The sequence below is a fragment of the Cibotium barometz genome, chromosome 41, assembly GCF_041138505.1.
Source record: "Cibotium barometz isolate CiBa-2024 chromosome 41, ASM4113850v1, whole genome shotgun sequence".
Classification (NCBI taxonomy): domain Eukaryota; kingdom Viridiplantae; phylum Streptophyta; class Polypodiopsida; order Cyatheales; family Cibotiaceae; genus Cibotium; species Cibotium barometz.
Genome location: NC_141086.1, coordinates 23,650,110 through 23,676,906, shown reverse-complemented (window position 1 = coordinate 23,676,906; position 26,797 = coordinate 23,650,110). Strand labels below are relative to the sequence as shown.

Below are 26,797 nucleotides of genomic sequence, written 5' to 3'. Positions count from 1 at the left end.
CAACCATAACCTCGTTGCTATGTAGGAGAGGATTTGAAGATAATTCTATGGCAGCAAAAGCCAGCCCAACTACATTCTTTAGCATCTCAGGTAAAAATCCTTTATCTGCTTCAGCTACAAAAATCATGTTGATTTTTTTTCCCTTCTTTTTATTTCCCAGAGGAAACTTCTATTAAGTATGAAAAAATATACAAGAGGGAGATTTCAAACCAAACAAGGTGGAAATCTCAACCAATCCGGTACCTTGTGCTGCCAACAAGTTCCCATATCAGTGGCAGTGAAAAAGATGCCATAATCCCACTCACTCATAAATTGGCCGCGCTTTCTCTACGCAACCCTTGAACATCCGTGGATTCTGGCTCAAGTGGCCATGAGGGTGTGGATGATATCACTCCAAATCCTACAAATGCACTGTGACTCCTAAACCAAATTGCCCTCAATGCCCTCAATGCATCTAGCCTTCCAAATTTCCAACCTCGGTGCTTGGGGACGTATCCTGACTCCAGTGTGTCCTAAAGATGTTACCGCCACATGATTCCCTGACTGATCATAATGACCAGATCCATGACCTTCCCCTCATACCTGAGCTGTGGGCCCAACTATGTCAGCCAAATCATAGCACCAAAAGAAATGAAAGCATCCTTCCAAGGAGATGTCCTATCGCAATCCAATCCTCTGTGCTTCCCTGCACTCCCATAAGCAATGGTAAACCGTCTTTAATCTCCTCCACATTTCTCAGATGCCAGACTAACACCGACAAGCGATCTCCACTAGTTGGTGTCAAGGCCACCAAGAAGAGAAAACAAAATAAGGGAGGATATATGTGTCCTCCTATAAGAGTGCCATAACCTCCTCCAAAATGTCCTCTGAATGTTGGGTATCATACCATCAGGCTCCCAATGAGGTCTAACAATAGGGACTCCCTGAATGTGACCTAGACCAAGATGGCTGGCATTCCACACAGTATAACCAAACAAAGGCATACTTTTCATCAGGTTGGTAGCAACCCTCCACATCCACTCACCGGGGTCCCAATGCAAGTACCTAATCTTCTTTCGAACCAAAATTGACCAGCGAATGACCGTGTAAGCTCCCCAAACCCTGCGTGCGCCCCTGTGCCTGTGTTGCCTCTATGCCCCTTCCCTCCTCTGCTTCCCTCTGTCCTTCTCCACCTTTGTGCCTACATCGCCCATTCTTTCCTCTGCCTCCCATCATTCCTCCGCCTCATCCCTCTGCGCAGCGAACATCTCCTCCGCCTCCCATCATTCCTCCTCTGGTGGTCGCCCCTGCCTCTTCCTCCGCCTCATCCCTTCGCGTGTGTTTCCAGATTCCCGTTTTTTTCTTTCTTTTTTTTTCTTTCATTTCATTTCTTTTCTTTTTTCTTTCGTTTCTTTTCTTTTCTTTTTTCTTTTTTCTTTTTTCTTTTTTCTTTTTTCTTCCTTTCTTTCTTTTTTTTTCTTTTTTTTCTCTTTTTCTTTTTTCTTGTTTCTTTTCTTCTTTTATCTTTTTGTTTTTTTTCACTCCCTCCCTTCCTTTCTTTCGCCTCCTTGCCTGCCTCTTCCCCTTGGTTCGGATTTCTCCTCATCCGGGTTCAAGTCGGCCTTCTTTTTCGATTAGCATCATGGCTAATCATTCTCCCTCGGCCGGGCGAACCATTGTTTTTTCCGAAGACGAGCTCGCGGTCCTCTTCGCCAAAATCGAGAAAGACTCCAAAACGACCCTCATTGCCAGAATCTTTGGATCTCACCCTTCCCGTCTCCAGGCTCGGGATTGGGTCCTGTGGAGGCTTTGCCTTCCGACCTCGCTCCACACTTTCGCGATGTCGGGTTGCTTGGAAGAGGTTTCTTCCAGGTGGATTTTGATTCTGAGGACGTAGCCTCAGAGGTTTTGAAGGGCAGCCCTTTACCATTGGGCCTGAGGGAAATCTTTTTTCTTCCCTACTCCAGCTATTTTGAGCCTGTTGATGAGGAAGACCGGAACCGTTTCTCGATTACTCTCAGATTCCCAGGTCTACCTTGCACATATTGGCCTATGCTAGAGCACATCGGGTTCGCCTTTGGGCTGGTTCTTCAAGTGCCCCCCCTCCACGCTTTGCCAACATCTTTTGCCCAGGTGGTTACTGCCTCGGCGGATGCTATCCCCAGGGTCATGGTTCTTGCCCGTGATTGTGAGCTTTTTGAGGACTATGTTTTGCTTCCAGGCCCTAGTCGTCTTTTGAAGCAACGTATGTAGATTGCAGGTAAACCCGATCAGTGCCGGGTTTGTCACCAACAGGGTCACTTTGCTCGAGATTGCCCTCGGGCTCGGGGTCGCACGAGGCCTCACAAGCGTGCTTCTCACGCGCCACCTCCCTTGGATCCTTCTCGTCCTACAATCCTCCAGGTGTAGCGAGCTGTCTCTCACGCCCGCCCCCCTGGTGCGATTGATGGGAAGACCTCCTCGGATCTTGCACCTCAGATAGATGATGTTTCTGGGCAGAGGGATGTATCAGCTCATGCTTCTTTGCACCGTGATGATATATCAGATCATGATGATTTTGTTGAGTCCTCTCTACTTGGAGGGGGCGATATGCAGGATGCTCAGCGCAGTGGGGATCATGTGTTGCAGGATTTTCAGCATGATGCCATTGCCCTTGATGCCCCGCAGGGCGCACAAGTTTATCGTACATATGCAGGTACTGTGCAGGGCCCCGGACAAGGACATGTAAGTGGACTTTGCCACGTGGATTATCCCGTCCTCCAGCATTGCGTCCTCAGGCTGCCCATCGTCTTCTTAGATCAGGGGTCAAACCCTCTTCTCTTCCATGAGAATCGTCTCATGGAATGTTCAAGGCGTTGGAGGGCTTCCCACCCGTGGTAGGAAGCGTCTTCTGAAGGACCAGCTTCACCCTGCTGTCACAGGAGGGTCTATGGATATACTTTTGTTGCAAGAACACAAATTGGATAGATCTCAGTGTGGCAAAACTGGTAAGATGCTTTCTGGCCACACCTTCTGGTCGGCTGTTGGGACTAGAGGGAGTGTTTGCATTTCAGTGGCAGCATCTGTTATGCCTCATGTTATTCGGCACGGTGTTATCATCCCTGCTAGAGCGCAGTGGATCTTGATCATGTATAAGGGTCAGAAATTGGGAATCTTCAATATTTATGCACCTAATGTGAGAGGTGAAAGGGTGGCCTTTTGGAACACCATTACAAATGTCATTCCCCAGGTTGATCATTGGATAGTGGGAGGAGACTTCAATATGGTTGAGCAACCTTCTGACAAGAAGGGTCGACGCGAAGGGGGTTTACACCCTTTGGAGCGAGCCTCATGGGAGAGGTTCATGCTCTCTTTCTTTGGCAAGGATTGCTGGACTGAGGATGACTTCCAGAGAAGGCCAAATTCCTTATCTTTCTCTTGGCATAATTGTAGGAGGGGAGTTGAGAGCATCTTTGCATTTTATGTGGATAATTGGTCCCTGGACAGAGGAGGCACCATTGCTATCATGCCTGGCACCACCAAATCCGATCATTGCCCCGTCGTTTTGTCTCAGGAAGCTTGGGGCTCGCTCGGCCTCTCCCCGTGTCCGTATCCCTGACTCTCTTTATCTAGATGTTGACATCTCCCTTGAGATCAGAGAGATATGGAGATCTTGTGATGGTCCTGATCCTCATCATAATATTGCACTGGCTCTTGAGAGGACCAGCCATCATTATCATAGCGCTGCCTTGTCCAAGAAGAAGGAGGCTCTGGACAAGGAGAGAGCTATTAGGCGTAGGATTGCTGCTCTTCAGAGGGAACATGAAAAGCATCCACATGCGTCTTGGATTACAGACCTCTTGACCACAGTTAGAGCAGAGCTGCAGTTGGCCATGGACAAGAGGGCTGAGTTCGCGTTTCATGCGAACAAGGCTTTTTGGACTCAGATGGGTGGCGGATGCAACAAAGAGTTTTTTTCAGTGCACAGGCTTTCCCATAGCAGGGATTCTGTGAGGTATTTGCAGGATTCACAGGTTGAGGTTCAGATTGAGCCCGACAAGGTAAGGGGTATTGCTTTAGATTTTTATCGGTCTTGTTGACTGCAGGGGTGCCCTCTCCTCCGAGAGATGTGGCACGACAGAAAGTCTGGGAGTGCATGCCCAAGCTCATTACAGATGCTATGTGTTCTTCCCTGGATGCCCCTTTCTCGAAGGATGAATTCCTAGGCTCCACAAGCTAGTGGTGAGAGAAGTTTTGACACGGGTTGTGCTTGTCTGAACAAGGGTCAAATGCATGCTTTTCAAAAGGTGTGGTTCTAGCTGTACAACATAGAATCTTTGTTCAATTAGTCACTAGTAGACACTTAAAATGACCATATCATCCTAAAAGATTGGAAAGAAGTCTTAAAATCACTTACCTGATCACAAGCAAGTGGCTTTACCTGATCACAACCTGCGGCAACTTTGCGCTGGAGCCACGAATCAGCATAAGGCCACCATTTCAAGTCTTCAACGTTTAAGTATATCATACCTGCACGGCTTACTGTAGCAGGGGAAGCTTGAGAAAGGTCCTCTACTTCGAAAAGCAACGACACCTGAAGATTTTACTTTTAGTGTTAAGACTCCACGCGAATCAGGTGCATGGAATCATTGTGTCATATCCTTTTAACTTTTTCAGAATGTGAACATACTAAGTGGAGAATATTTTTACTTACTTGGGATGGCATAGAGATACGTTCTCCATTCAATAACGTGAGAATTTTGTTGTCATCCAGAAGACTGTTCATGGATTCAATCCATAAAGTATCCACGGGTCCATCAAACAATATCCATTTTTTATCTGGTGATTCGTCACTACACACTTTTCTTGTGATATTTGAGAGTATTCCATCAGTCCATTCATTCGTCAATCTGTTAAATGAACCATATATTTCATCATTGGAAAGAGATAAAGGGTTGATCATATGCACATGAACATGCTCGAAACCTTCAACCCCTTGATCTTTGAGGCGCCACTGAGCACGTTGAAGGGCCTTCCATGAGACTGTTTTTCCAGAGCCTGTCCTGCCTACCAGCATGTTTCCATGCCTAGCTAGCATACAGTCATAGACCTGAAAAGTATTGTGTACAAAAAAATATATTATGTAGAGTTCAAAACGTGAACATTTTTTCCTATCCATATTTTATGCTAAGCTTCTCCCAGCTTACTTGCAGGATCTTAGTGACAAAATCATGGATTACTTGTAGGCCCTGAGCAGCAAGCTCTTGTTCAATTGCTCTCCTAAGCACATCACTTTCCTTTTGGGGCAGTTCAACCCCAGGGAACAGATCAGAAAGAAGTGCATTAAAAAGAGGAATATCTGCATAGATAAGTTTAGGCATGATCAGATCTCTCATGGCACCCATAAGGATCAGTTCCTCCACCATCTCTGGATCAGTACGTTTAGTTGCACCAGCAGCTCTAGCTATCGGAATAACAAAGGAACGAAGTCCATAATCGTAATGATCTTGCTTCGAAAGCTGTCTCTGTGATAGCTCCATGATTGCAATAAGCTTTTTAGCAAGAACCTGCGGTTTTTCCGCACAATAAGCTCCTAAGTAGAGAAATTGAAGTGCTTGAAAAGATCTTGAAGCTTTTTAGCTCATTTGGAACTCTATCTAGGTTAATCAATTTACCTTGGCACTCCTGAAACCTTCACTAAACAGCATATTTTCTGCAATTAGTGTGAAATCAGGGACCATCATGGAAACCGGACGAAGCATTGCCTTTAGATTCTCAGGTAACTCGCTTCGGCCTGCATATCCTGGATTCATAGTAACAAATATTCCACACGTGGGTATAAGCCTTATTTCCATCCCTCGGAAAATGAAGCGTGATAGGCCTGCTTTTATTGCAGACATGATGGAAGCAATCTGTGTGGCAACCACAGAGAGAACTTCTACTTCGATACGGTTGAATTCATCAAGGCATATCCAGGCTCCTGTTTGAGCGATTCCCGAGAACATTGTGGCCGTCATTTTATAGTCCACACCATCTGAACAATTGAAAACAATGACATATCTGCAATAAAAATCCACGTGGAATTTGAGATTATCATATAGATAGACAGTCTATCTGTGAAAATTTAAAAACAGATTCGGGAAAATAAAAAATGCATTCCAGTTATAGCCATAAAGACTGATAAAATGCACACAAGATCATGCCTACAAAATATGATTTTCGTCTGCAGAGTGACGTGGCTCAGGCTGTGACTTTGGCACAGGTACCTTCTTTCCCATTTAGACCGCCTCACGTTCCACTGGATTCAACCTGGACTATTGTTGACCATCTGACAGCTTAGCATGTTCAAGAGGTACATGCACATAGGCTATCTAGGGTTTATAATATACCTAGACGAATCCAGGAACATGCCCAAATTCACCTTTTAGGAACGTGCATGTTATATTCTCATGGTAGTCAACCCACAAGATTATATAACTATCAACTCCATTATGCATAGAATGGACTAGATACTACGACATCCCCACTAACGTCATCAGTGCCCAATAGTGGGTGTCGAACTCTGTATCAAGATATGCTCTCTCACACACACACTTTTTTTTTTGTGAAACGAATAAATTATATTATGAAACATCCATTTTACATCAGGGCAGTGCTCGAGAAAAGAGCCTATGCCCTATCCATCAGAAACAGTAAAAGAAAAGCTGAATACAAGAAACATCCAAATCTTCCTCATGTAAGGCATCATATAAGGACTGCCGCAATGAGGCTCGGAAGAACTCATAAGGGTGCTGAAGGGGTGAATTCAGATATGCATGATTTCGCTGTAGCCAGAGGTTCCATAAGGCCCAGTATCTGATCCAATGGAAGAAAAGAGAATACTGTGACAAAGAAGCTGATAATCTGCCAAACATCCAGAAAAACCTGTAGAACCTGTGTGCAAGAAATCTGAGAGATAAAAAATAGGAGATCTTGTCCAGAAGGTCTCTGGAATATGAACAAAACCACAATAAATGCGGAATACTCTCAGTAGTATGATGACATCTTGGACAAAGAGGAGAGGCAATCCTTTTTTGAGCCAATTTCACTCCCACTGGAAAAATACCAACAATGCATCTCCAAGGAAAGAGTCTCTGCTTCAATGGCATTTTCAACTTCCATATCAATGTCAATTTTCCTTTCCACCAAGCTAAAGACTTATTCAGATGCCAAAGAGAATTAGCATGATGAGCAATCCATGGAGGAGGTAATATCAATCGATAAGCCTGTATGGAAGTCAATAGATGCAAAGGCTGAGAAGATAATCTTGGACTTGAAGACTGAAGATGCCAATCTTGAAGCCTGTCTCTTACATCCAATGTTGGAATCGGAATGAAAGGGTGTAAGAGATCTGCAATAGCTTTCCATATAGGTCTATGATGCATCCCAAGATTGTATTGTTGGCATGCTGCCGGAAAAGAGAGAATATGCCCTTGAGTATCTACCACGTCGTCAATGAACTGGATGCCCAACTTCATAAGGTTGTAAGCTCTGATTGGTTGTTGTACAGCAAGGGGAGAGTAAAAAACAGCACTCCAATGTAGGCTTTCCATTCGAAGCGAGGAAGCTATAGAAGCAGGATGGGGAGACCATTTGATGCGAGAGAGCACTTTCTTCCAATCCTGAATCAAGTAGAAAATGGACAACCAGGGATTTTACCTTGAAATTTGCCAAGTACTACTTCCGATGGATCAACTAGCCAATGTCCATAAGCATTTGTGCGCATCTGACCACACAAAATTGCCAACATGATAGACCAAGGCTGCTCTTGTTGAAAAAAGGTTTTGAGCATAGTGATCTTTCTTGCCAACACATGAAATTTGATGTTTATAATATTCAAACCACCATGCATTCTTGGTGAGCAAAGCAGGTCCATTTTGAGCAACCTTAAAGATTTTTTATTTTCCAAAAAATCTCCATGGCCTGAGACATAAAACCAGAGTGATCTCGAGATGACCAATGTAATAGAGGAAGGTAGAACTGGACATAAGCTAGAACAATGGACTAAACAATTCGAAGCCGTACGTGCAATGGCCAAGTGGAGATCTTCCAATATTCTAATTTGTCCCGAATTTTGTTTAATACCCAAGATATTTGTTGCTTATTTCTGATTTTCCAGCCAATGGGATAACCCAAATGTCTTACTATGTTTTCCGGATAAATAATCTGGCCGGGCCACAGGATAGCATGCCAGTCAACAATGCTTGAAAGGTAAGAGTTTTGATTTTTGAAAATTAATTTTTAGACCAACTGCCAACCCGAAATCTGAAAGAGTATCCATCAATAGGCAAAGCTCCAGAGGACTGCTCTTTGGCATGAAGAATGAATCATCTGCATAAGCCTGTGCAATGAAAGGCCGTGAACCAGAAATCTGAAGCCCCTCTAACTGTCTAGTATCAACCAGATGATCCATATAAAGAAGCAAAGGATGTGAAGCAATAGCATAGAACAAAGCACTGAGAGGGCATCCCTGTCGAACTGATCGTTCCAGAGTCCAAGACTCAGACAAATGATTCCCTATAAAGCATTGAGCAGTGGAATCTGAGTAAAGCCAATATATGACATTAACTAGCTTTGGCCCAAAACCAAGTTTAGACATGATTTGAGAGACATAATCCCACTGTACCGTATCAAATGCCTTTGCCACATCCACCTGCATGACCAAGACATCTTGAGCAGAATATTTTGCATATTCCATTGCGATAAGAGTATTGGATATATTATCATGTATATGTCTTCTTGGAACAAAACCATATTGCCTGGGATGAAGTCCATCATGAAGGATATCCTTTATCCGATGTACCAACATTTTAGCAATAAGTTTATATATAACAGGCATCAAAGTGATAGGCCTCCAGTCATCCATTGTCTCACATAGAGGTTTTTTGGGCACAAGCTTAATCAGACCATGCTTCCAAGCTGAGGGAAGATGTTGATGCTGCCAGGCTACATTAATGAGCTTCAAGATTGGACCCTTCAATTCAGCCCAGAAGGCTACAAAAAATTCAACCGTCAAACCATCCCAGCCAGGGGATTTATGTTTACCCAAATGCTTGAGGGCTTCATCCAATTCAATATCTGAAAAGGACATTTCCAGCATTGAAGCTTTTTGCAAAGAAACAATAGGAGAAACAAGCTCAATAAATCTGCTCCGAGCCAATGCAACCTGAGGTGTAGAAGAAGATGGTTGAGAAAAAAGAAGCTGAAAATGATCCAGACATTGTTTTTCTAGCTGAGATGAAGTCTGGGTCCAAAGACCATCGGGTTTCCTGACTCTCATGATAGATTGACTTTGTCTATACGCATGTAAATTTCGAAAGAAAGATTTCGAGAAACAACCCTTATCTAGCATAGGTTTAACTCTAGCCCTTGTCTGCCATTTGGAAAGCTTGCGTTTATCATTAGCATCAATTATGGAAGAAGCACAAGACAATGAATTCTGCTCAGAAGCAGAAAGAGACCTTTGATGGTTAATCTGTACCAAGGACTGCTTGTATGATTTTGCCCACTGGATATGCTGTCTGGTTTCTACCATGTACCATCTTCCATATTCCTTAATGACATTTTGAATACGATGTACAAAAGAGTTCCAAGCAAAATCCAGATCCTCCTGAGCATGGGATAACAATGGCCTGCAAGCCAATCTGATCATTTGCTGGAATTTTTCATGAGAAAGATATAATTGATTGACCTGCAAGTGTCTGACTAAAGAGAGCTGCATATCATCCAGAGACATACCAAATGAAAGGTTGAGCCAAAGTGGAGTGTGATCAGATAGTTGTTGAGAATAATCAGTCCACATTTGACATGTATAATCATCATATTGCTGAGCATGAATAAGATACCATCTATCAAGCCTGGCCCAATATTCTGTAAAAGCATTATGATGATATGTAAATCCCAAAACTGAAGGGTGAGTTGCTGTCCATAAATCTGCAGTATGAAGTGATGAAGTCATATGTTCCCATTGCTGGATTTCAGAGGACAGCATATGGGATTTATGTGTGGTATTGTCCTTCCAGTGAGGAGAATTATTGAAGTCACCACAAAGTAGAGCATTTGAGGACCAAGGATATTGCTTTATGGAGTCCCACATTTGAGCTGTGGAAGCTGAAATTTGAGAGGCATACAAGGAGCCTATTTCAAAAATCTCTCCATTGATCATACATTGGATAATCATCCATCGGCCACAAAGATCATTATATGCTACGCAGGGCTGCAGATCATGTCTGGCTAAAATGCACAACCCAGAGAATTGTTCAGATCCTGCATAAAATATATCATATCCTGAAAAGAACCCATGCTGGCCAGCAAAAGAATGCTGATTATGCTCTTGCAGACACACAACATCTGGATGAGTTTTATTTATATAATGCCATAGGAGCCTCCATTTATGCTGGTTGCAGAGGCCCTGTATGTTATAAGAAATACATTTAAGAGAAGCACGCATGAAAATATGTACAAGAGATGAGCAGTCCTCAAAGAGAAAGGGAGGCATCAGGCCTCTGCCACACACACACACACACACACACACACACAAGAGCATATATTCACACAAAGCCCTTCGTACTGAGTTTCTGTCAAACCTCTAGAGATGTAGGGCAGACTCAGCCATAATGAAGCCTAGCACTTAGGGAAGTAGCAAATAGAAAGAATTAGTACAGCAAATAAGTATAAACCTATCAAGTCCATTCACCGGTTATTGTCCACAATTTCTTCTCTCTGCATTTATCTACGTTACATCTAGGGGATTTATAATGGCAAATAATGAAGCCTATCCAGGGTTTATAAAGAAGCCTATCTAGGGTTTACAGCCATAATGAAGCCTATCTAGGGTTTATAAACCTATCAAGTCCATTCACCGGTTATTTTCCACAATTTCTTCTCTCTGCATTTATCTATGTTACATCTAGGGGATTGATAATGGCAAATAATGCTAGTAGCATCAAGGTAAGTTGCTCCAGCTCTAAAGAGATTTGGATTTAGGGATTCCCAACACTCTCATTGCCCACATCCCATGGCTCTAATCCTGCAACAAATCAAACTAGCGACAAGACTTACTCATTCTTCCTTCAGGCCTCTCCGCTCATATTTCAAATGTCCTACTTTTGGGCAGGTTATCTTCAATTCAGCAGAGAACGCATCAGATGTATTAGCAGCAAGTCCATTTCCTCTCAGTTCAAAGAAGATCTTCCCGGTTCTATTCTCCTTGGAATTCCACCCACTGAAGTAAAATAAGACGAGTTAGCCAATCTTTCTCTGCTTTCCTGAGCTACCTCAGGCTTAACACCAGCTGCTTCCAACCATTGGAGTAGCATTTCACATGCTCATTGAGGTTCCTCGATTACCAAGCATGCGATTTTCAGCAGTCAAGGCTGTCAGAGCACATGAAGTGCCTCGTGTTAGGGTCATTGTCTAAGAAACTAACATTAAGGAAGATCATTACATGCTCCAGCATCCAGATGGAGCATTATTCAGACAGAGGACGGAAATTGCAGGCAGGCCAGCTTATGCCCCATGTGTAGACTTTATGGGCACTTTGCCAGAGAGTGTCCCAAGAAAAAGAAGCACCCTAGGAAATAAAGGCACCCTCCTATAAAATATGCTGGATACTTCCCACCCCCCCCCAGATCTTAACAAAGATAGGATCTTGCTAGGCATGGTAGGACCGCAGGTGCACCAGATCCAGTCGTGCCATAGCCTCCCCCTGCTAATGCACAGCAAGCATCTTTAGACGAAGCACAATCACCAAGACCTCTCATAAAAGCAGGAACTTCATTAGCTTCACATGGAGTAGCACCCTCATTGGCTCCTAATACAGCAATAAAATCTTTTCCTCAAAATGGAATAGGTCCTTGTGAAACTCCTGATAGTGAAGAGATCTTTTGAAGTCCCAGGACAAAGACTCCGTCCCATTTGGTGGCTCACCCAGCCTTGATTTGCTCTCTGCTATATTCTCCACAGGTTCAGATCTTGCAGCAAAATTCATTATCTTTTGATATATTTAGATGAAAATCTCCTTGACCATCACAGATGGCCCTGTTGATGTTCTCTTCCTCCAGGAAAATAAGCTGATCGACAGATTCTGCAGCAAATCCGGTAAATCTCTTTCAAGTCACAGCTTTTGTTCTTGTGCTGTTGGTACTAGAGGAGGTATTTGCATCTGTTTATCGATCGTTTCTTCCGCTTATGATTGGCCATGGTATCGTTATCCTATCCAGTGCACAGTGCATTACTTTTTCGGTTGATGGGCACACAGTTGGACTTCACAATGTTTATGCACCTATTCAAACAACTGAATGTATTGCCTTTTGAAAGGAACTTCTAAGCTACATTCCCTAGGTGGACTCTTGAATTCTTGGTGGTGAATTGAATATGGAGAAGCCATTAGAAAAAAGGGGCGTAGAGAAGGATCTATTCACCATAGTCACCAGGACCGGGAAATGGACCAGGACTGGGCCAGGTCGAGGAAACGAGACCGGGCCAATTAAAGGAAACGGAAACGGCAGGAAACGACACGTGTACAACTTAATGCGCAAAAAACAAATATACTTCAGTACACCGTAGGACTCACATAATTAAACATACACAAAGTATTCAAAAAACATTAAAAGAAGTGGACATTTATTTGCTCAATGAGATCTCATTATGTAGTAAAGTGAAACACATCAAGATCATGAGGCTCTACATATGAGTACAACAAGACAAACTATACGAGGAAGAGTTTTTGGACTCTGAGTTAGCAGATGATACGGTGTTGTTCCTTGAGGCTTCACATGCTTGTTTATGTTCTTTCCGGACAGCCTTGGAGGCCTTTTGTTTAGCAGCAGGAGCTACTATCAATTGGCATAAGTCAGTTGGTTTTTGGATCAGTGATTCTCCTCTTGCAGATTGGGGTACAGATGTTGGTTTTACTTGGATTGAGAGAGGATGCTCTGCCAGATACCTTGGTTGTCAGGTGGGCGTTGACATCTCCCCTGCACAACAGTTTGCTCTAGTGCTCTTAAGCATTAAAAGCAAACTTCATCACTGGAGTAGGAGGAAGCTCGACTTGGCCTCTAGAGCTTTGGTGGTTAACCAAGTTTTGCTAGCCACGACTTGGTTTATCGCTTCATGCTAGATTTTTCATAAGGGCTGCATTGGCCAGCTTCGTCGCCTTATTGGGAACTTTCTTAGGTCAGGGCTTGATGGAAATGCACACACCAGGGCTAGAGTTGCTTGGGAAACCATTATCAAGCCTAAGCAGAAAGGGGGATTTGCAATGTAAGGCTTTGCTTTGTAAGCTGGTTGTTAGGGGCTTTCTTCTAGGCACTGAGCCGTGGAAGGACTTTCTCATGCAGCAAATCACGAAGTGTGTCCCTGTTCGCGGAGGTGGCTGGACTCTCAGCTCACGCTTTATTTTTTCGGAATCAGTTTATCGCTCCCCTTCATCCCCCCTGGTTAGGTCCCTCCTACGGGCCTAGGACTGCCTAAGGAGTTTTTTGGTACACATCCCCCCGCGTTCAGTGGAGGAAGTTAACCGGCAACCCATTCTCTGGAATGATTTGATCTTAGATGTGCATGGTAGGCCACTTGGGGCAGCTATGCATATTCTTTGGGCTGGCTGGGAGACCCTACGCCCCACAGTGCTGGCTTGGAAGAGGTTTCTGAGCCTCACCGAGGTACGGAGATTGGATTTCATGCAGCATTTGAGAGGCTCTAACCGGAGGATTGCACACATTGATGCAGCCATTCCCAACCACTGGATTACTGGATCTTTCTTGGAAGGCCTTAATCATTCTTGGTTTGGGGTTTTTTCTGGGACAGGTGTTCCTCTTCAGGTTATGGGTCTCCCCTTGCCTAGGGAGGATGATGTACCGGTCTTTTTTGCTATAAAGGATGGATGGCAGCTGGCGAGATGTGACGTGCAGGACCTTATTGAGGGCCCCCAGATTCGTCCAGTCAAAGTTGTTGGGTGGCAGGTTAGGGAAGCACATCTTTGTTGACCCCCCTCCCCCCCCCCCCCCCCCAAGGATGATCACAGAGTGTTAGCCTTTGGTTATATGATGGTGGCTGCCCTATCAGACATTTGCATTGGGACCCCGGTGAGTGGGAGTGGAAGGATGCTTATAACCCTTTGAAAAGCATGCCTTTTTTCAATTATACGGTGCAGAATGCAGAGGGTTTTTTGGCGAAGATTGTGGCATTGTTATAGGAAGGCACAGATTTCCTCCTTTATCTGGGTTTCTCTATATGGTGGTCTGGCAACCAATCAGTGGAGGTATGTTACTGGTGCTTGCCTAGCATGCCCTAGATGTGCAGGAGTTTCAGAGTCAGTTTACCATTGTTTATGGGAATGCACGGAAGCACAGAGGGTTTGGTCTGCGATTGCACACCTCTTTGGTAGGATTTGTTGGAAATAAGTGCACACTAGGTGTACTATTTCTCTAGTCTACATTTGTCTAGTTTCAGTTTTGTCTTGAGTCTTGAGTGTGTGCCATGTGGCACCTCTACATTTATCCCATAAGCACTCTCGCTCATGGTCTTGTACTTGGCCCTATTTATTCAGGGGTCACATCAATGGAAAGCATCTCTCAGTTTTGCTTCATTCCTCTTGCACTCTTCTCCATGTTCTAGCTTAGTGTGATACCATGCTAGATTTCTAACATGGTATCAGAGCCATGCTTTAGCAGCTGCCCCCTCTAGATCTGGCCGCACCTCTATCTCTGCTTGGCCTGTTGATTCAGCTCCAGCTTGCAACTCCAGATCTGCGCCAACAACTGCCCGTCTTCTCCTTCTTGCTGCTGAGGGGGTTCATCATGGTGCTGCCGCCTCTCTACTTGAGCTTACCGGCCTGTTCATGGAGCCACGACATCCAGCAAGCTCGCCTAAAGCTGCCTCTTCATCTCCAGCAAGGCCTGCGCTGCATCTGCCCCGCCTTCTCCTGCTGGAACTGCCCGCTTGTCTCCTCAGCCTCTGGCCGCTCCTGTCTGCCCCGCCATTCTCTCGTTGCTGCGTGTTCGTGGAGCTCCTGTCTATACCAGGCCGGGTGCTGCTGTTCAGTCAGTTTGTGCCTCATCATCTTCTCCTCCGGCCTCCACTCCAACTTCCATGTCTCCATCTTCTACTCCACCAACCTCTACGGCAGCAGCTCAAGGCACTCTCCATCTAAGAAGTGTTTTCAGTCTACTCTCTATTTCTTGAAAAATCAAAAATCTCAGTTCTGAATTTCATTTACTTCTCTATCTTGTACGGGATTAGACACTGCCAAATATGGTAAGACCTTCCCATCTCTCTCATAATTGTCTATGCTTTCGTGCTATCTACCACCATCGATCACCAATGATGTAGATCATGTTGGAAATAAGTGCACACTAGGTGTACTATTTCTCTAGTCTAGTTTCAGTCTTTGTGTCTTGAGTCTAGTGCCATGTGGCACCTCTACATTTATCCCATAAGTGAGTCTACTCAATCTTGTACTTCTCACCTATAAATTGTAGGTGTCACATCAATGAATGCATCAATCTTGTGTCTTGTCTACACTCATCTCAAGGTAACTCTTTGTCTTTCATTTGTTCTTGTTTCATTTCTAGTTTTGCTCTTGCTTTCATATTCTCTACATGGTATCAGAGCATGCTGCTCCTGCCCTGTGTTACCCGCCATAACTTCAGGCCACCATCTCCCTAGCTGCGCTCAGCTTGTAGGACCAGCCTATACACATTCTGCACAGGCTGCGCCGGCCTGAACTCTCTGCGCCAGTTTTTTTGCTGTCCTGCGCGCCGGCCTGTTTTCAGTTTGCTGCTGCCTGCGCTTCATCCTCTACAGGTTGCGCATCACTCCATACCTACAGCTACTGTCGGCCTCGCTCTCCGGATGAGCAGCACTTGTACTACTTATTCACAGGAGCTGTATTATACCTCTGCAGCAGCCTATGTCTATCTGCTGGAGGCGGTGTTTCTTCATCTACAGGCTACACATCATCTAAAGGCAGTTTAGTTCGAGCATCACTTCTGCTTGAAGAATCTACAAGGTACTGTGCATTGTCTCCTTCAGTTTGCTGGTCAGTCCTTTTCTTATCCTCATATCTGCAAACTGCTAGTTCCTCATGCTTCGATGGGCTGTCACATGCTATGGCCTTGACAAGTGGTGAGAGAGCCGGCTTCTAAAAACAGTTTGGATCTCTTCTTTCATTCATTTCTGCAATCTTGTAAGGGAATAGACACTGCCCTTGCATTTTAGCAAGAGGTAAGACCTTCCCACATGGCCTCTTCTACTCATTCTCTCATGTCTATCGACAAATTCAATGGCTCCAACTTTCATACTTAGCAAATCAAAATCAAGTGCCATCTTATGAAAGAAGGTCTTTGGGACGTTGTTCACCATGCTGCTCCCGAAGATTCCGACATTGAGCAAGTTATCACTTATGCTCCCACTGCCAAAAATGACAAAGCCTATGCTATCATCCTGCTCGGTCTTGGAGATGATTACATTCATCACATCTCCGACATACATTCTGCTTCTCGAGCATGGATCACTTTGGATACCCTTTTTGGACCCCGTTCTAAAAACTCTAAGATTGCACTTATGATCTCATTCTTTGATCTATATATGCAGGAGGGAGCTCTCCTCCTCTAGCTTAGCCAGATAGGCTCGTGATCTCGTCCAGAGGGCTATGCAGGTCTAAAGCGAACAACCCATCAGATACTGCATCTCGGTAAACCCCAACTATCTCATGTGTAAACTGATATCTTGGGTACCTAGGTAGATGAGTGGCTGGCCCATCTCTCGGGAATCTACCTACTAGTGTGAAACTCAGGTATGCATGATCGGCTCCTATGCCAATGGGCCTACTGGAAATCGTGAAACCCGGCACATCAGGTATCAATGAAGGAGATCCCATCAAGTAGTCCACTGTGCTCGCTCCCCCTTTAGAGCTCCAGTGTGTGAGAGCATATGATCCTTGCCATCTCGATAAGCCATTGTATATGACCAACCCATGTGCACTCCCGAGTGTGAGAAAATGCCTGCCATAATTTGTAATCTCCCCCTCATCCTGTGCTGAACTCTGCAACCCTACATCCTCTGCCGTGATCTCCCGATACATAGCCTCTTGAGTATCATACAACTATGTCTGCTCTGTGCCTGTACGTAGTGGGTTGGGGGAAAGTAACATACCGCCACATATAGCTCACGGAGCCCCTCTCCGCATATTCGGACCCACATGTACCTCGCATCTGCATCTCTATGTACCACATATATTTTGTCACGAAACTCCTCCCTATAAAGTACTGCCACTCCTCCAGATCCTCTGGTACCTCCCACTGTGCGTGGCTGAGGGCGGAAAACTGATTCCCATCTATAACCCCGCACGTCAAGAAGCTTCTTGTTTGTGCACTGATGGGTCTCCGTATACATAGCAATATCACTGTGTCTGAAAGTATCCTCAAAGTATCCTGCATTTGTTCTAAGGGCTCCGTTGCAATTCCACACCGTGAATCGCAAGGTCTCATAGGCCCCGCACCGTCAAGTGGGCCTCCTCTTCGTAATAATGACTCAGCCATCTCTGTATACCGCCCATTTCCCCTCTTTCCTTGCCTCAAGCACACGCGGCATGTGTTCCTTCCGGTGTGCTATCTCTGCCGGTGTAAGGTCCTCATCCAAATAAATCTTTTCCCCCTTAAGGGCCATCCTTTTGGAGAGGAAGGCATTCTTCTTCTCCAAGTCACCAAACCTGATGATCAATATCTTCGCCCTGGTTTCATCTCTGCCTACTCGCCATGCTCCGGTAATGGGTACATCAGTGGCTCCAATTTTTGATGCAAGAGCTTTTGCATCCTCTTGGGGATTTCCCTTACACGTACATGTAAGGCACGTGCCCGTCTCTTGGCTTCCTCTTCCAATGGAGCATTCATCACCTCTACTTTGTTGACTGATGTATCCTTCTGTTTCTTTACTACTTCAATCCATGGGTTGACTTCCTCAATTTGTTTCTTTGTGGCACTGGCAATTTCAGCCCATGAATGCATTACCTTCTTACCTGCAACCACTTTTGCCTTACATGATTCCAAAGTGTTTTGCATTTCTGTGATGCCTTTTTCGCGGTCAGCCATACATGTCTTCAAAGTGCCTTCGTCCGATGCAACTGTTGTGCCAATCTCTCGGAGCATGTCATCCTTCCATTTCTGCATCTCTTTTTTCATTTCCGTGTGAATCAAGGCTTGGGCTAATTCCATCTCAATCCGTACTTGGGCTTGCATTTCTCCCTTCAATTGGACATATATTTCTTCCTTCAGCATTTTGTATATCACTTTCCTTTGGGCATGCATCTGCTCGGTCCATTCCTTTTCAACCTCCTGTTGCATGGTGTTCATCTCTGTCCCTATGTGAAGCTGTAGCTCCTCATAAAGGGCCTTATCTCGTTGGGCCATCTTCGTAATACTTCGTGAGCCAAGGGACATGACTCCTTCCCTCAGTCTTCTGCGGTAGGCACTTGGTGCCTTCGTGGGGGTGTGAAAGGTTGTCTCACCATCCTGTTCCCCCTCCAGGGGTTGAGACATGATTTCCCCTACTAGTTGCTGCCTTGGGGGCCTGAGCAAGGGTGGGTGGGAAAAGGGAACAGAACTGAGAACTGGCTGCGCCGCACAGAGTACAGCAGAGAGGCGTAAAGGTGGGTGCGCATATAGAGCAGGCGCACAGGTCAAGCCCGCCAGCCTTCTCACACCAAAAAGTCTTACCACATGCAGCCCAGACCTGTCGCCAAAGAGAGAGAGAAGATCGTTTCTGTCCTGTGTGCCCAGCCGACCAGCTTTTTCAAAGAAAAACCACCCACGTATGCTGCAGCCCCCGACTGTGTGCCCAAGGAGAGGATCAGCCAATCGCCTGTGCGCCTCTGTCTCCTGCCGCACCCTTCACAAGAGCGTGAGAGAGAATTCAATGTGGAGAGAGAGAGAGAGTTCTGCCCGACTGCACCTCCTCCGCCTGACTGTTTGCAAGGGGAGAGAGAGAGAGAGGGAAGACACCTGCAATCTGCGAACATGTGACCTGCGCCCTGTGACTTTTCAATCTGCTGGCTAGTGACTCAGCGACTCTACACGCCTTTGACCCTGCTCGCGTGTCTTAGCTTGCTTGCTCGTTTGCGATTCTGCTCGCCTGATCGCTTGCGACAAACTCGCCTTCATCTCTGTTCACCTACAACTTGCTCGCCGGAGTCTTTGTGATGTGTTCGCTTGTTCGATGTGCGACCTTCTTGCCTCCTCATCTGCTCTCCCTGAGGGGGTCGGATTTAGGGCTATAGCTGGAGGTCGCCATGGCTGCAGACAGAGGAACAGTCAACAAGAGAGAGAGAGAGAGAGAGAGAGAGAGAGAGAGAGAGAGAGAAATAAAGAAAGATGTATTAACGTCTACTAGAGGCCGAACTCGACCTATGAGAGAGAGAGAAAGAAAGAAAGAAAGAAATTTTATTAACGTCTTCCAAAAGACCGAACTCGGCCTATGAGACAAATCAATGTACCTGTGTGGGTATCCTCTGTCATCCCAACAAAATGAAAAAGTACTGAACTAAAAAAGCTGAATCTGGGTGTGCAATAAGTACAATGAGTGGGGGAGGTGATGGAGCTCTACTACTAGGAGAATGCAAAACTATATGCATGGAGTATACAATCATGATATGCAACCTAGCTAGCTCCATCTTGTACCATACTGGGGGTATAGAATGGTATACATCAATGAAGGGGGTGTCCACAGCTCCCTGAAGAACATGCCCGGGTCTTCTCTGAAGCGAGTCAGTCGCTCCGCACCCTCTATGTGAAACTAGGCTCTGATCTCTGTCATCACTCTCTAGTATAGGCGTGGTGTCCGAAAGCCAGGTGTCCTCTGTCTCCTGCGGGCTCTGAGTGTCTCTGCTCTCTGGAGAGTAATTCCCTGCTGTGTAGGGACTGGGAGTGGGGTGGATCTCTGAAAAAATGTAGTAATCTGTGTCTTTCGTACCCCCTCTAGAGCTGTCTGAGCCTGTAATGATGTCTCTCTGTGACGCTGTATGTCGAGAATGAATCTCCCCAGTATGCGCTGGTCTGCTGCCTCAAAGATCTGGCGTAGGGAATGTGGCTCTCTCAATAAAATGGGATATCTCTCTCTGATGGCTGTATATGCTCTGCATCTGAATACATAATGCTCCTCACTCTCCACCTCTCTGCACAATCTGCATACCCTCTCCTCTCGAGGGATCCGTGCTGCTCTGCCAGTCTCGATCTCCAATCGATGTGATGAGACTCTAAGCTGACCCAATAGCTACTCGGGAGCCGTGTGGTAAAAAGCCCTCCATGTATCTAGGCCTCTCTATAAATCCATCATCAGTGATACTCATGAAGTGATCTCTGTAGTATAGCATCTTCGGTGGAAGAGGCTCTGTAGGTGATATCCATGTCTCTCGTGTATAGAGCTACCATAGGTCCTGTCTCAATACTCTGTTCCTCTCACTATGAGAGAGACGGATATGTGGTGCATTGCTGTCATACTGGAATGGTGGTAGATGATCCATGTCTGGGCCATGCCGTGTGTAGGAGTGATGCCAGCTGGGCTGTAATGGTATCCATAGGTGCCAGGGGATCCATGAGTAGGAGCCCATCCTCTACTCTGCCAGTGTATATGTCTGCCATGTCATGTGTGAAGTAGATGGTAGTGTGTGGCGTCGATATGTGGGGGGCTAGTGATACTGGTGATCCGGCTAGTGAAAATGCCAAGTATGTATGATTTGCCCCAATAGGACGAGGTGGGATGGAGAATGAGGTGACAAGCTGTGATGCCTCCAAAGATCCCATAATGTAGTCCACCACCGTGCCTCCGGTCCATGTATGACCCCCATGTGGGAAGCATGTCAGCCCTCCTGATCCCGGCCACTGTAACATCCCGTTATAAATAACGAGACGATGCAGAGAGAGAGAGAGAGAGAGAGAGAGAGAGAGAGAGAGAGAGAGAGAGAGAGAGAGAAAGATATATTAACGTCTAGAGAGGCCAAAGTCGGCCTATGAGACAAAACAATAATACAATTGTGTTCTTCCAGTCATCGGAAGAGAGAGAAAAATGAAATGATATATTAACGTCTCTAAGAGGCCATAATGGCCTATGAGACCAAAACTGAGAGTACATCTGAAGTTGGTGTCTCATCAAAGAGAACAACTAAATGAGACTAAAAAGTACAATCAATTAGAATAGAATTGTAAAACTCTGAGATGATACTGCGTAGAAAATACTGGAAAATGTAAATCAGGTAGATCCATGTATGTCAGGTAGATCCATGTATGCTGATCAGTTCAAGTGTTGCCCTCTCCTTAGATCAAGCATCTCCGCCATCGGGCTATCTAGAATGGAGAGGTCATAGAAGCGAGGTAGGGGCCTCCGATGCCGAGCAATAATGGCTCTGATCTGTCAATGGTGAGAATGTCGTGCTCAAGATCCTAGTGGACGTGCCCAACGAGCATGACATAAGATGACTGCTCTATCAGTGGTGACTCCCTGGGAGCATGGTCGGTGCCTTGATGGCCCAATGGAGGAGGTATCAGGAGGTGTGTGGGCAGGGTTGGTGCTGGTGCCGAAGAAATCTGTCAGGGTCCTCTGTCTAGGGACATCATGGCTCGGTCTCCTGTATGCGAAGAGGGTCTCTCTGTGTCTCTTGAGCTCAAGTAGGAATAATCCCAGGCATCTCTGATCCTCAAACTCCATGACCCTCCGTATTGGCCCAAAACCCTCTCGGAAGAGGCAATGATATCTCCCTCGGATCTCATAATAGACTGTACATCGGCAAATGTAGTGTTCCTCTGTCTCTGCCTTCTGGTAGCCATGATGACCAGAGAGAGAAATGAAATGAAATGAAATGTTATATTAACGTCTTCAAAAGGCCATAATGACCTATGAGACCAAAAAGTTACATCATGGTGGATCTGATACAATGTCTGGATAAAAAAACCAAAAAATGAAGAGAGAGAAAATGAAATGAAATGAAATGATATATTAACATCTCTAAGAGGCCATGATGGCCTATGACACCAAAACTAAGAGTACATCTAAAGTAGGTGTCTCATCAAAGAGAACAACCAAATGAAACTGAAAAGTACAATAAAGAATAGAGAGAAAGAAAGAAAGCAGAAAGAAAGCTGTATTAACATCTACTAGAGGCCGAACTCGACCTATGAGACAAAATCAATGTACAACTGTCAATATCTTCTGGATGTCCAAAAAAAAAAAGGACAAAATGAACATGAAATAAACTATAAAAGTACTGAGCTAGTGGGGGGGTGTGATGGATGGAGCACTACTACTACAGGCTCAGTATGCAACCTATATGCGCAGGGTATACAAGAATGCAATGCAGATCTGTCTAGCTCCAACCAATACCATAATGGGGGTGTAATATGTGATACATAGGCGATGGCAAGGCAAAAATACCTCGGAGCATGATCTCCGGGTGTGAGTGTAAGTGAGCTAGCCACTCCTGGATATGGTGCTGATGTCGAGCCCGTATCTCTGTGATCTCCCTCTGATGTAGTCTGGGAGTCTGGTAGCCTGGTGCTCTCGGTCTCCGTCTGGCTCGGAGGTCCGCAACGCGCTGAAGTGTAACCCCCTCCTGTGTCAGAATAGGCACTAGGATAGATCTCTGGAAGAAATCAGTGAGCTGGAGCTGTCGCCCACCTCTCCCTATGGTATGAGTCCGTAGCAGTGTCTCTCTGTAGCGCTCTCTCTAGCAAGAACTGGTCAAATCTGCGCTGGTCTTCGGACCTTATGATCTAGCGGAGTGAGGGATGTCCACTGAAGATGATGGTGTATCTCTCTCTAATGACACTATATGCTCTGCATCTGCATACATAATGTTCCTCACTCTCAACCTCCTCCTGGCATAGTCTGCATATCCTCTCTGCTCTGGGGATCCGTGCTACCCTACCTGCCTCAATCTCAAGCTGGTGTGATGACACTCTGAGCTGGCCAATCACCACTCGGGCACTGTGAGGCATGTACACATCCATGTATCCAGCTCTCTGTATGAATCCATTTGCTAAGATACGCATAAACTGATATCTGTAGTATAGCATCTTCAGCAGTAGAGGCTGACTGGGTGTAATCCACGTCTCTTGAGTGTATCCTTGCCATAAATTCTGCCGGAGGACTTTGTTCCTCTCACTGTGAGAGAGCTGGATGTGTGGTGCATGTATATCATACTGGAAAGGTGGCAGGTGATCTATGTCAAGACCATGCTAAGTGAGCCATTGTATCATCTGTGATTACCATGATCTCCTATCTCCACTCTCTGCGAGCTGCCTGGACGCCTCAAAAGCTCTATGTGAGAGTCGATCTGATGGCATATCTCTGATCCTCTATATGAAGCAGATCGTCTGGAAGAGGGCATCTTCTAGCATAGGAGGTGCAGCAAACTCCGTCCGGACAATGTCATGTGGCACGGAGGGTTTTCTGCGGATCATCTGCTGCGGATCATCCGTGTGACAGCATGAGAATCTGAGGCCTCTCTATCTAAGACCATGTGGAGGTGGCGAGCCCAGGTGCCCATACTTTTGCAGCATACATCAAAGCAGGGGTGACTAGTGTGTCAAACAACCACCCCTTCGTGCGGGGCTCCTGGAAGTGTGCCTAGTGACACTGTCTCTCTAGCATGGCCAGAGTTGCATACCCTCGTGTGAGTCTATCCCTGGCTGCCTATGCCATAGTAAACTTCCTGGCGGAGTTGTCAATGTAGTCCCCAGGTACACATATGAGTCTACCACCTCTACTTGTCCTCATGCTAGTGTGAAGATGGCATGTCATCGAACCGGCCCTGAGGTGTGGAAAATCATGGCCTTGGTTTTCCCAAGGTTCACTGTAAGCGCCCTCTGTGTGCACAAGTCACCGAGTGCATGGAGATGGTGCTGTAGTCCCATCTGCGACTCAGAGAACAAAATAATATCATCTGCATATAGCATAATGTGGACTGTGGTACCTCAGATGTCTACCCCGTCCCCACCACCGTGACCAACCACCCTTCATTGAATTGAAAATCAACCCAATAATAGTCTTTCTTTTCCTTCTCCTCCTGAAGTCAGCCACCTCATCGATGTATAGCCCAAATAGTGTAGGAGAGAGTGGGCATCCTTGCTTCACACCTATGGTGCTAGCCATAACATCACATAGCCCCCCGGGGCATCGTATGCGCCCGAAGACCTGCTCATATAAAGCATAGATGCCCCAAACCATCTCTGATGGGATCCCCAATGACTGTAGGCGCTGGAAGAGTCTCTCTCGTGGCACCGTGTCAAATGCTTTGCGGAAATCCACAAAGCAGCAGTATAACATGTGTGTATGATGGGGGAAGCTACGGGTGGCAGCCGTCTGTAGTAGAGATGACAGCTGGGTGGTGAGTGTGTCTAGAGGTGACAGGGGATCTATCTGGAATAGCCCGTCATATACATGATGCTCATATATGTATGCCAAGTCATGGGTGAAGTAGAAGGTTGTATGCGACGCCTGTGTGGGCTGTCTGGGTGCTGGTGTGGAGCTCGCCAGTGACACTAAGAGGTACGTGTGATCCGCACAAATAGGACAGGGGGGGATGGTGAAAGATGTCACTGCCTGTGTGGTCTCCATGGACCCCATGATGTAGTTCACTGTGCTACCCCCCCTGATCGTGGAAAGCATGTCAGTGCTCCTGAATCCTACCACTGTCTCATCCCGTTATAAATAACGAGATGGTGTCGCGCTCCCAGCTCAAGTAAGTGATGACCATATCTGGTGTTATTCGGCCCCATGTCCTTTGACACCCTGCAAGCTCCCGTGTCCTCCACCTCTAGTGTGTGCATCACCTTAGGGTGCTCGAAATCATAAATGTCGCACTATCGGCTCTGTGTCCGTGCATTGATAAGGAGGACTTCCCTCAGGTTGGAGTAGTGTATGATCTCATCTGAAGGGGCTGCATATGGTGACTCTCCCAATGGCCCTGTGTCCTCCTCCTCGCCTCTACTCTCATCCTCTATTGTCATGGCATATCTCGATCCTCTAGGAGAGAAGTAGCATAGAGCAATGTATAACACCCTGTCTGCTGAGAGCTGCAGTCTAATCCACATGTATCTAGCCTCCTGGTCACGTGCTACCACCTGTAGACGCTCTTGTATCTCTGGCTTGAAGAGTACCGCTATACCTCCAGATCCTCTCGATGTGCTCTGCCGTGTGGTCCCCCTGTATGTAAACTCCCACTGATAGCCCTCTACTTTGGGTAGCCCCCTCTCTGGGTTCTGGTGCGTCTCTGTAAGTAGTATGATGTCCCGTCCCTCCATGACCTCCTCCATCCTCCCAGGATGTGTCCAAAGTGCTCCATTGTAGTTCCAAACTGCTATGTGTATCTATGAATCTGGATCCTCCATAGCCGATGTCCCATAGGCCGCCTGGCCCTAATCCGTGGCCTTGCCATCGATGATCACACGGCCATCGCGATAGAATGTTCTCTTGCCCTCTTTCCGCGCCTGTAGGACTCTCGGCATGCATGTTTTCCTGTGTTCTATCTGCATCCTTGTAAGGTCGTCATCCAAATAGATGGGATCTCCCTGTAATCCTCGTAGAATCACCCTCTTTCTCATGAAGGTGAACCTCTCCGTCTCTCTTGCAAACTGTAAGATGAGGGCTCGCTTGCGTGTTGAGTCTTTCCCGGCTCTCCATGCTTTGGTGAAGGGGAGAGGGTCCTCTTCCCTATAGCCGAGCTTCATGCATAGAAGCTGTCCATCTTTCTCGGGAGTGGAGTCGGGTGTCTCGGCTATACCTGTGACTCGAATGTTGAGGCGGCGGACATGCCTCATCTTCTCCTCCTCAATGGTGGTGTGAATGATTTGGTGTTCTTCCCTCTGAGAGAGAGAAAGAAAGAAAGAAAGAAAGAAAGATTTTATTAACGTCTTCCAAAAGACCGAACAGAGAAAGATTGTTGGCTTTGCAAACAATCCAATTAGACAGAGAACTAGCTTTTGATCATTATGCCACTATGCAATTGAAAAGACAAGAGAAAGAGAATAAGGAGGTGAAGCAAAAAGGAATCGCAGAAGGTAATCTGGTTCTCAGGTATAATAGCAAGCTCGATAGTACATTTCATATTGCATTCCAGACAAAGTGGGAAGGTCCATACAAAGTTGAGAAAAAGTTTGATAATGGAAGCTATCAACTTACTGATTTAAATGGAAAGAAGCATAAAAGAAGAGTGAATGGTCTGCGATTAAAGAAATATTTTGCTCGGTTGATGTTAGCCTTGAAGGAAAAAGATCGGGAAGCTTATGATGCATGTCAGGAGGTTGTGAAGAGTACAGAGGAAGATCTGAATATCACATCTTTGTTTGTACAGCTGCTGGACATGAATGTCTCAGCAGAAATAGGAGGTTGCTAAATATGTGTGGACAAAAACATAGACCGATGATGTGTATATACTGTGCAGAATACTAAGAGCTTTAGGAATATGCAATCAGTTTTGGTCAATTCTGAGTCTCAGTTGAGATAAAATTAAATGTGCAGGAGAGAGAGTGTAGAGAGAAAAAATAAAAACTTTTCTGCACAAATTTTGTAAAGTTTTGTGAGTTTTTAAGGTTGCCCTGTGACATGGCTGGTGGGCTGTGAGACTGGGAGCCTGTGTGTCAATAGGAGCTTAATTTGGAGTGGGTGGTAGCCATACATGCCACCATGTGTCTGTTCTGCACACTTGGAAGACATGCAGGAAGCCAATTGTCAGTCTGCAAGACTCAGGAAGCCTCCTGGAGTAGGCGCCCAGTTTCTGGAGCCGGGAGAGCTCATTTGCAGTTTTGCGTGGAGA

The 26,797-nt window shown here is 45.8% G+C and overlaps 2 protein-coding genes across 2 annotated transcripts in view; both read right to left on the bottom strand.

Moving 5' to 3' along the window:
- LOC147614793 (dynein-1-beta heavy chain, flagellar inner arm I1 complex-like) overlaps positions 1-26,797 on the bottom strand; it is a 245,393-nt gene that overhangs the window by 90,920 nt on the left and 127,676 nt on the right. The window contains exons 34-37 of the mRNA XM_086780141.1: positions 5,634-6,018; positions 5,166-5,525; positions 4,673-5,068; positions 4,400-4,552 (exon numbers count right to left, since the gene is read on the bottom strand). Coding sequence (XP_086636267.1) covers positions 4,400-4,552; positions 4,673-5,068; positions 5,166-5,525; positions 5,634-6,018 — 1,294 coding nt within the window. The remainder of the gene's footprint in view (positions 1-4,399; positions 4,553-4,672; positions 5,069-5,165; positions 5,526-5,633; positions 6,019-26,797) is intronic.
- LOC147614794 (uncharacterized) lies at positions 9,135-10,499 on the bottom strand. The gene is made up of 2 exons (XM_086779740.1): positions 9,530-10,499; positions 9,135-9,293 (listed from the first exon to the last, which is right to left on the bottom strand). Exons 1-2 carry the CDS (start codon positions 10,493-10,495, stop codon positions 9,135-9,137), a joined length of 1,125 nt encoding a protein of 374 aa, XP_086635866.1. The 5' UTR covers positions 10,496-10,499.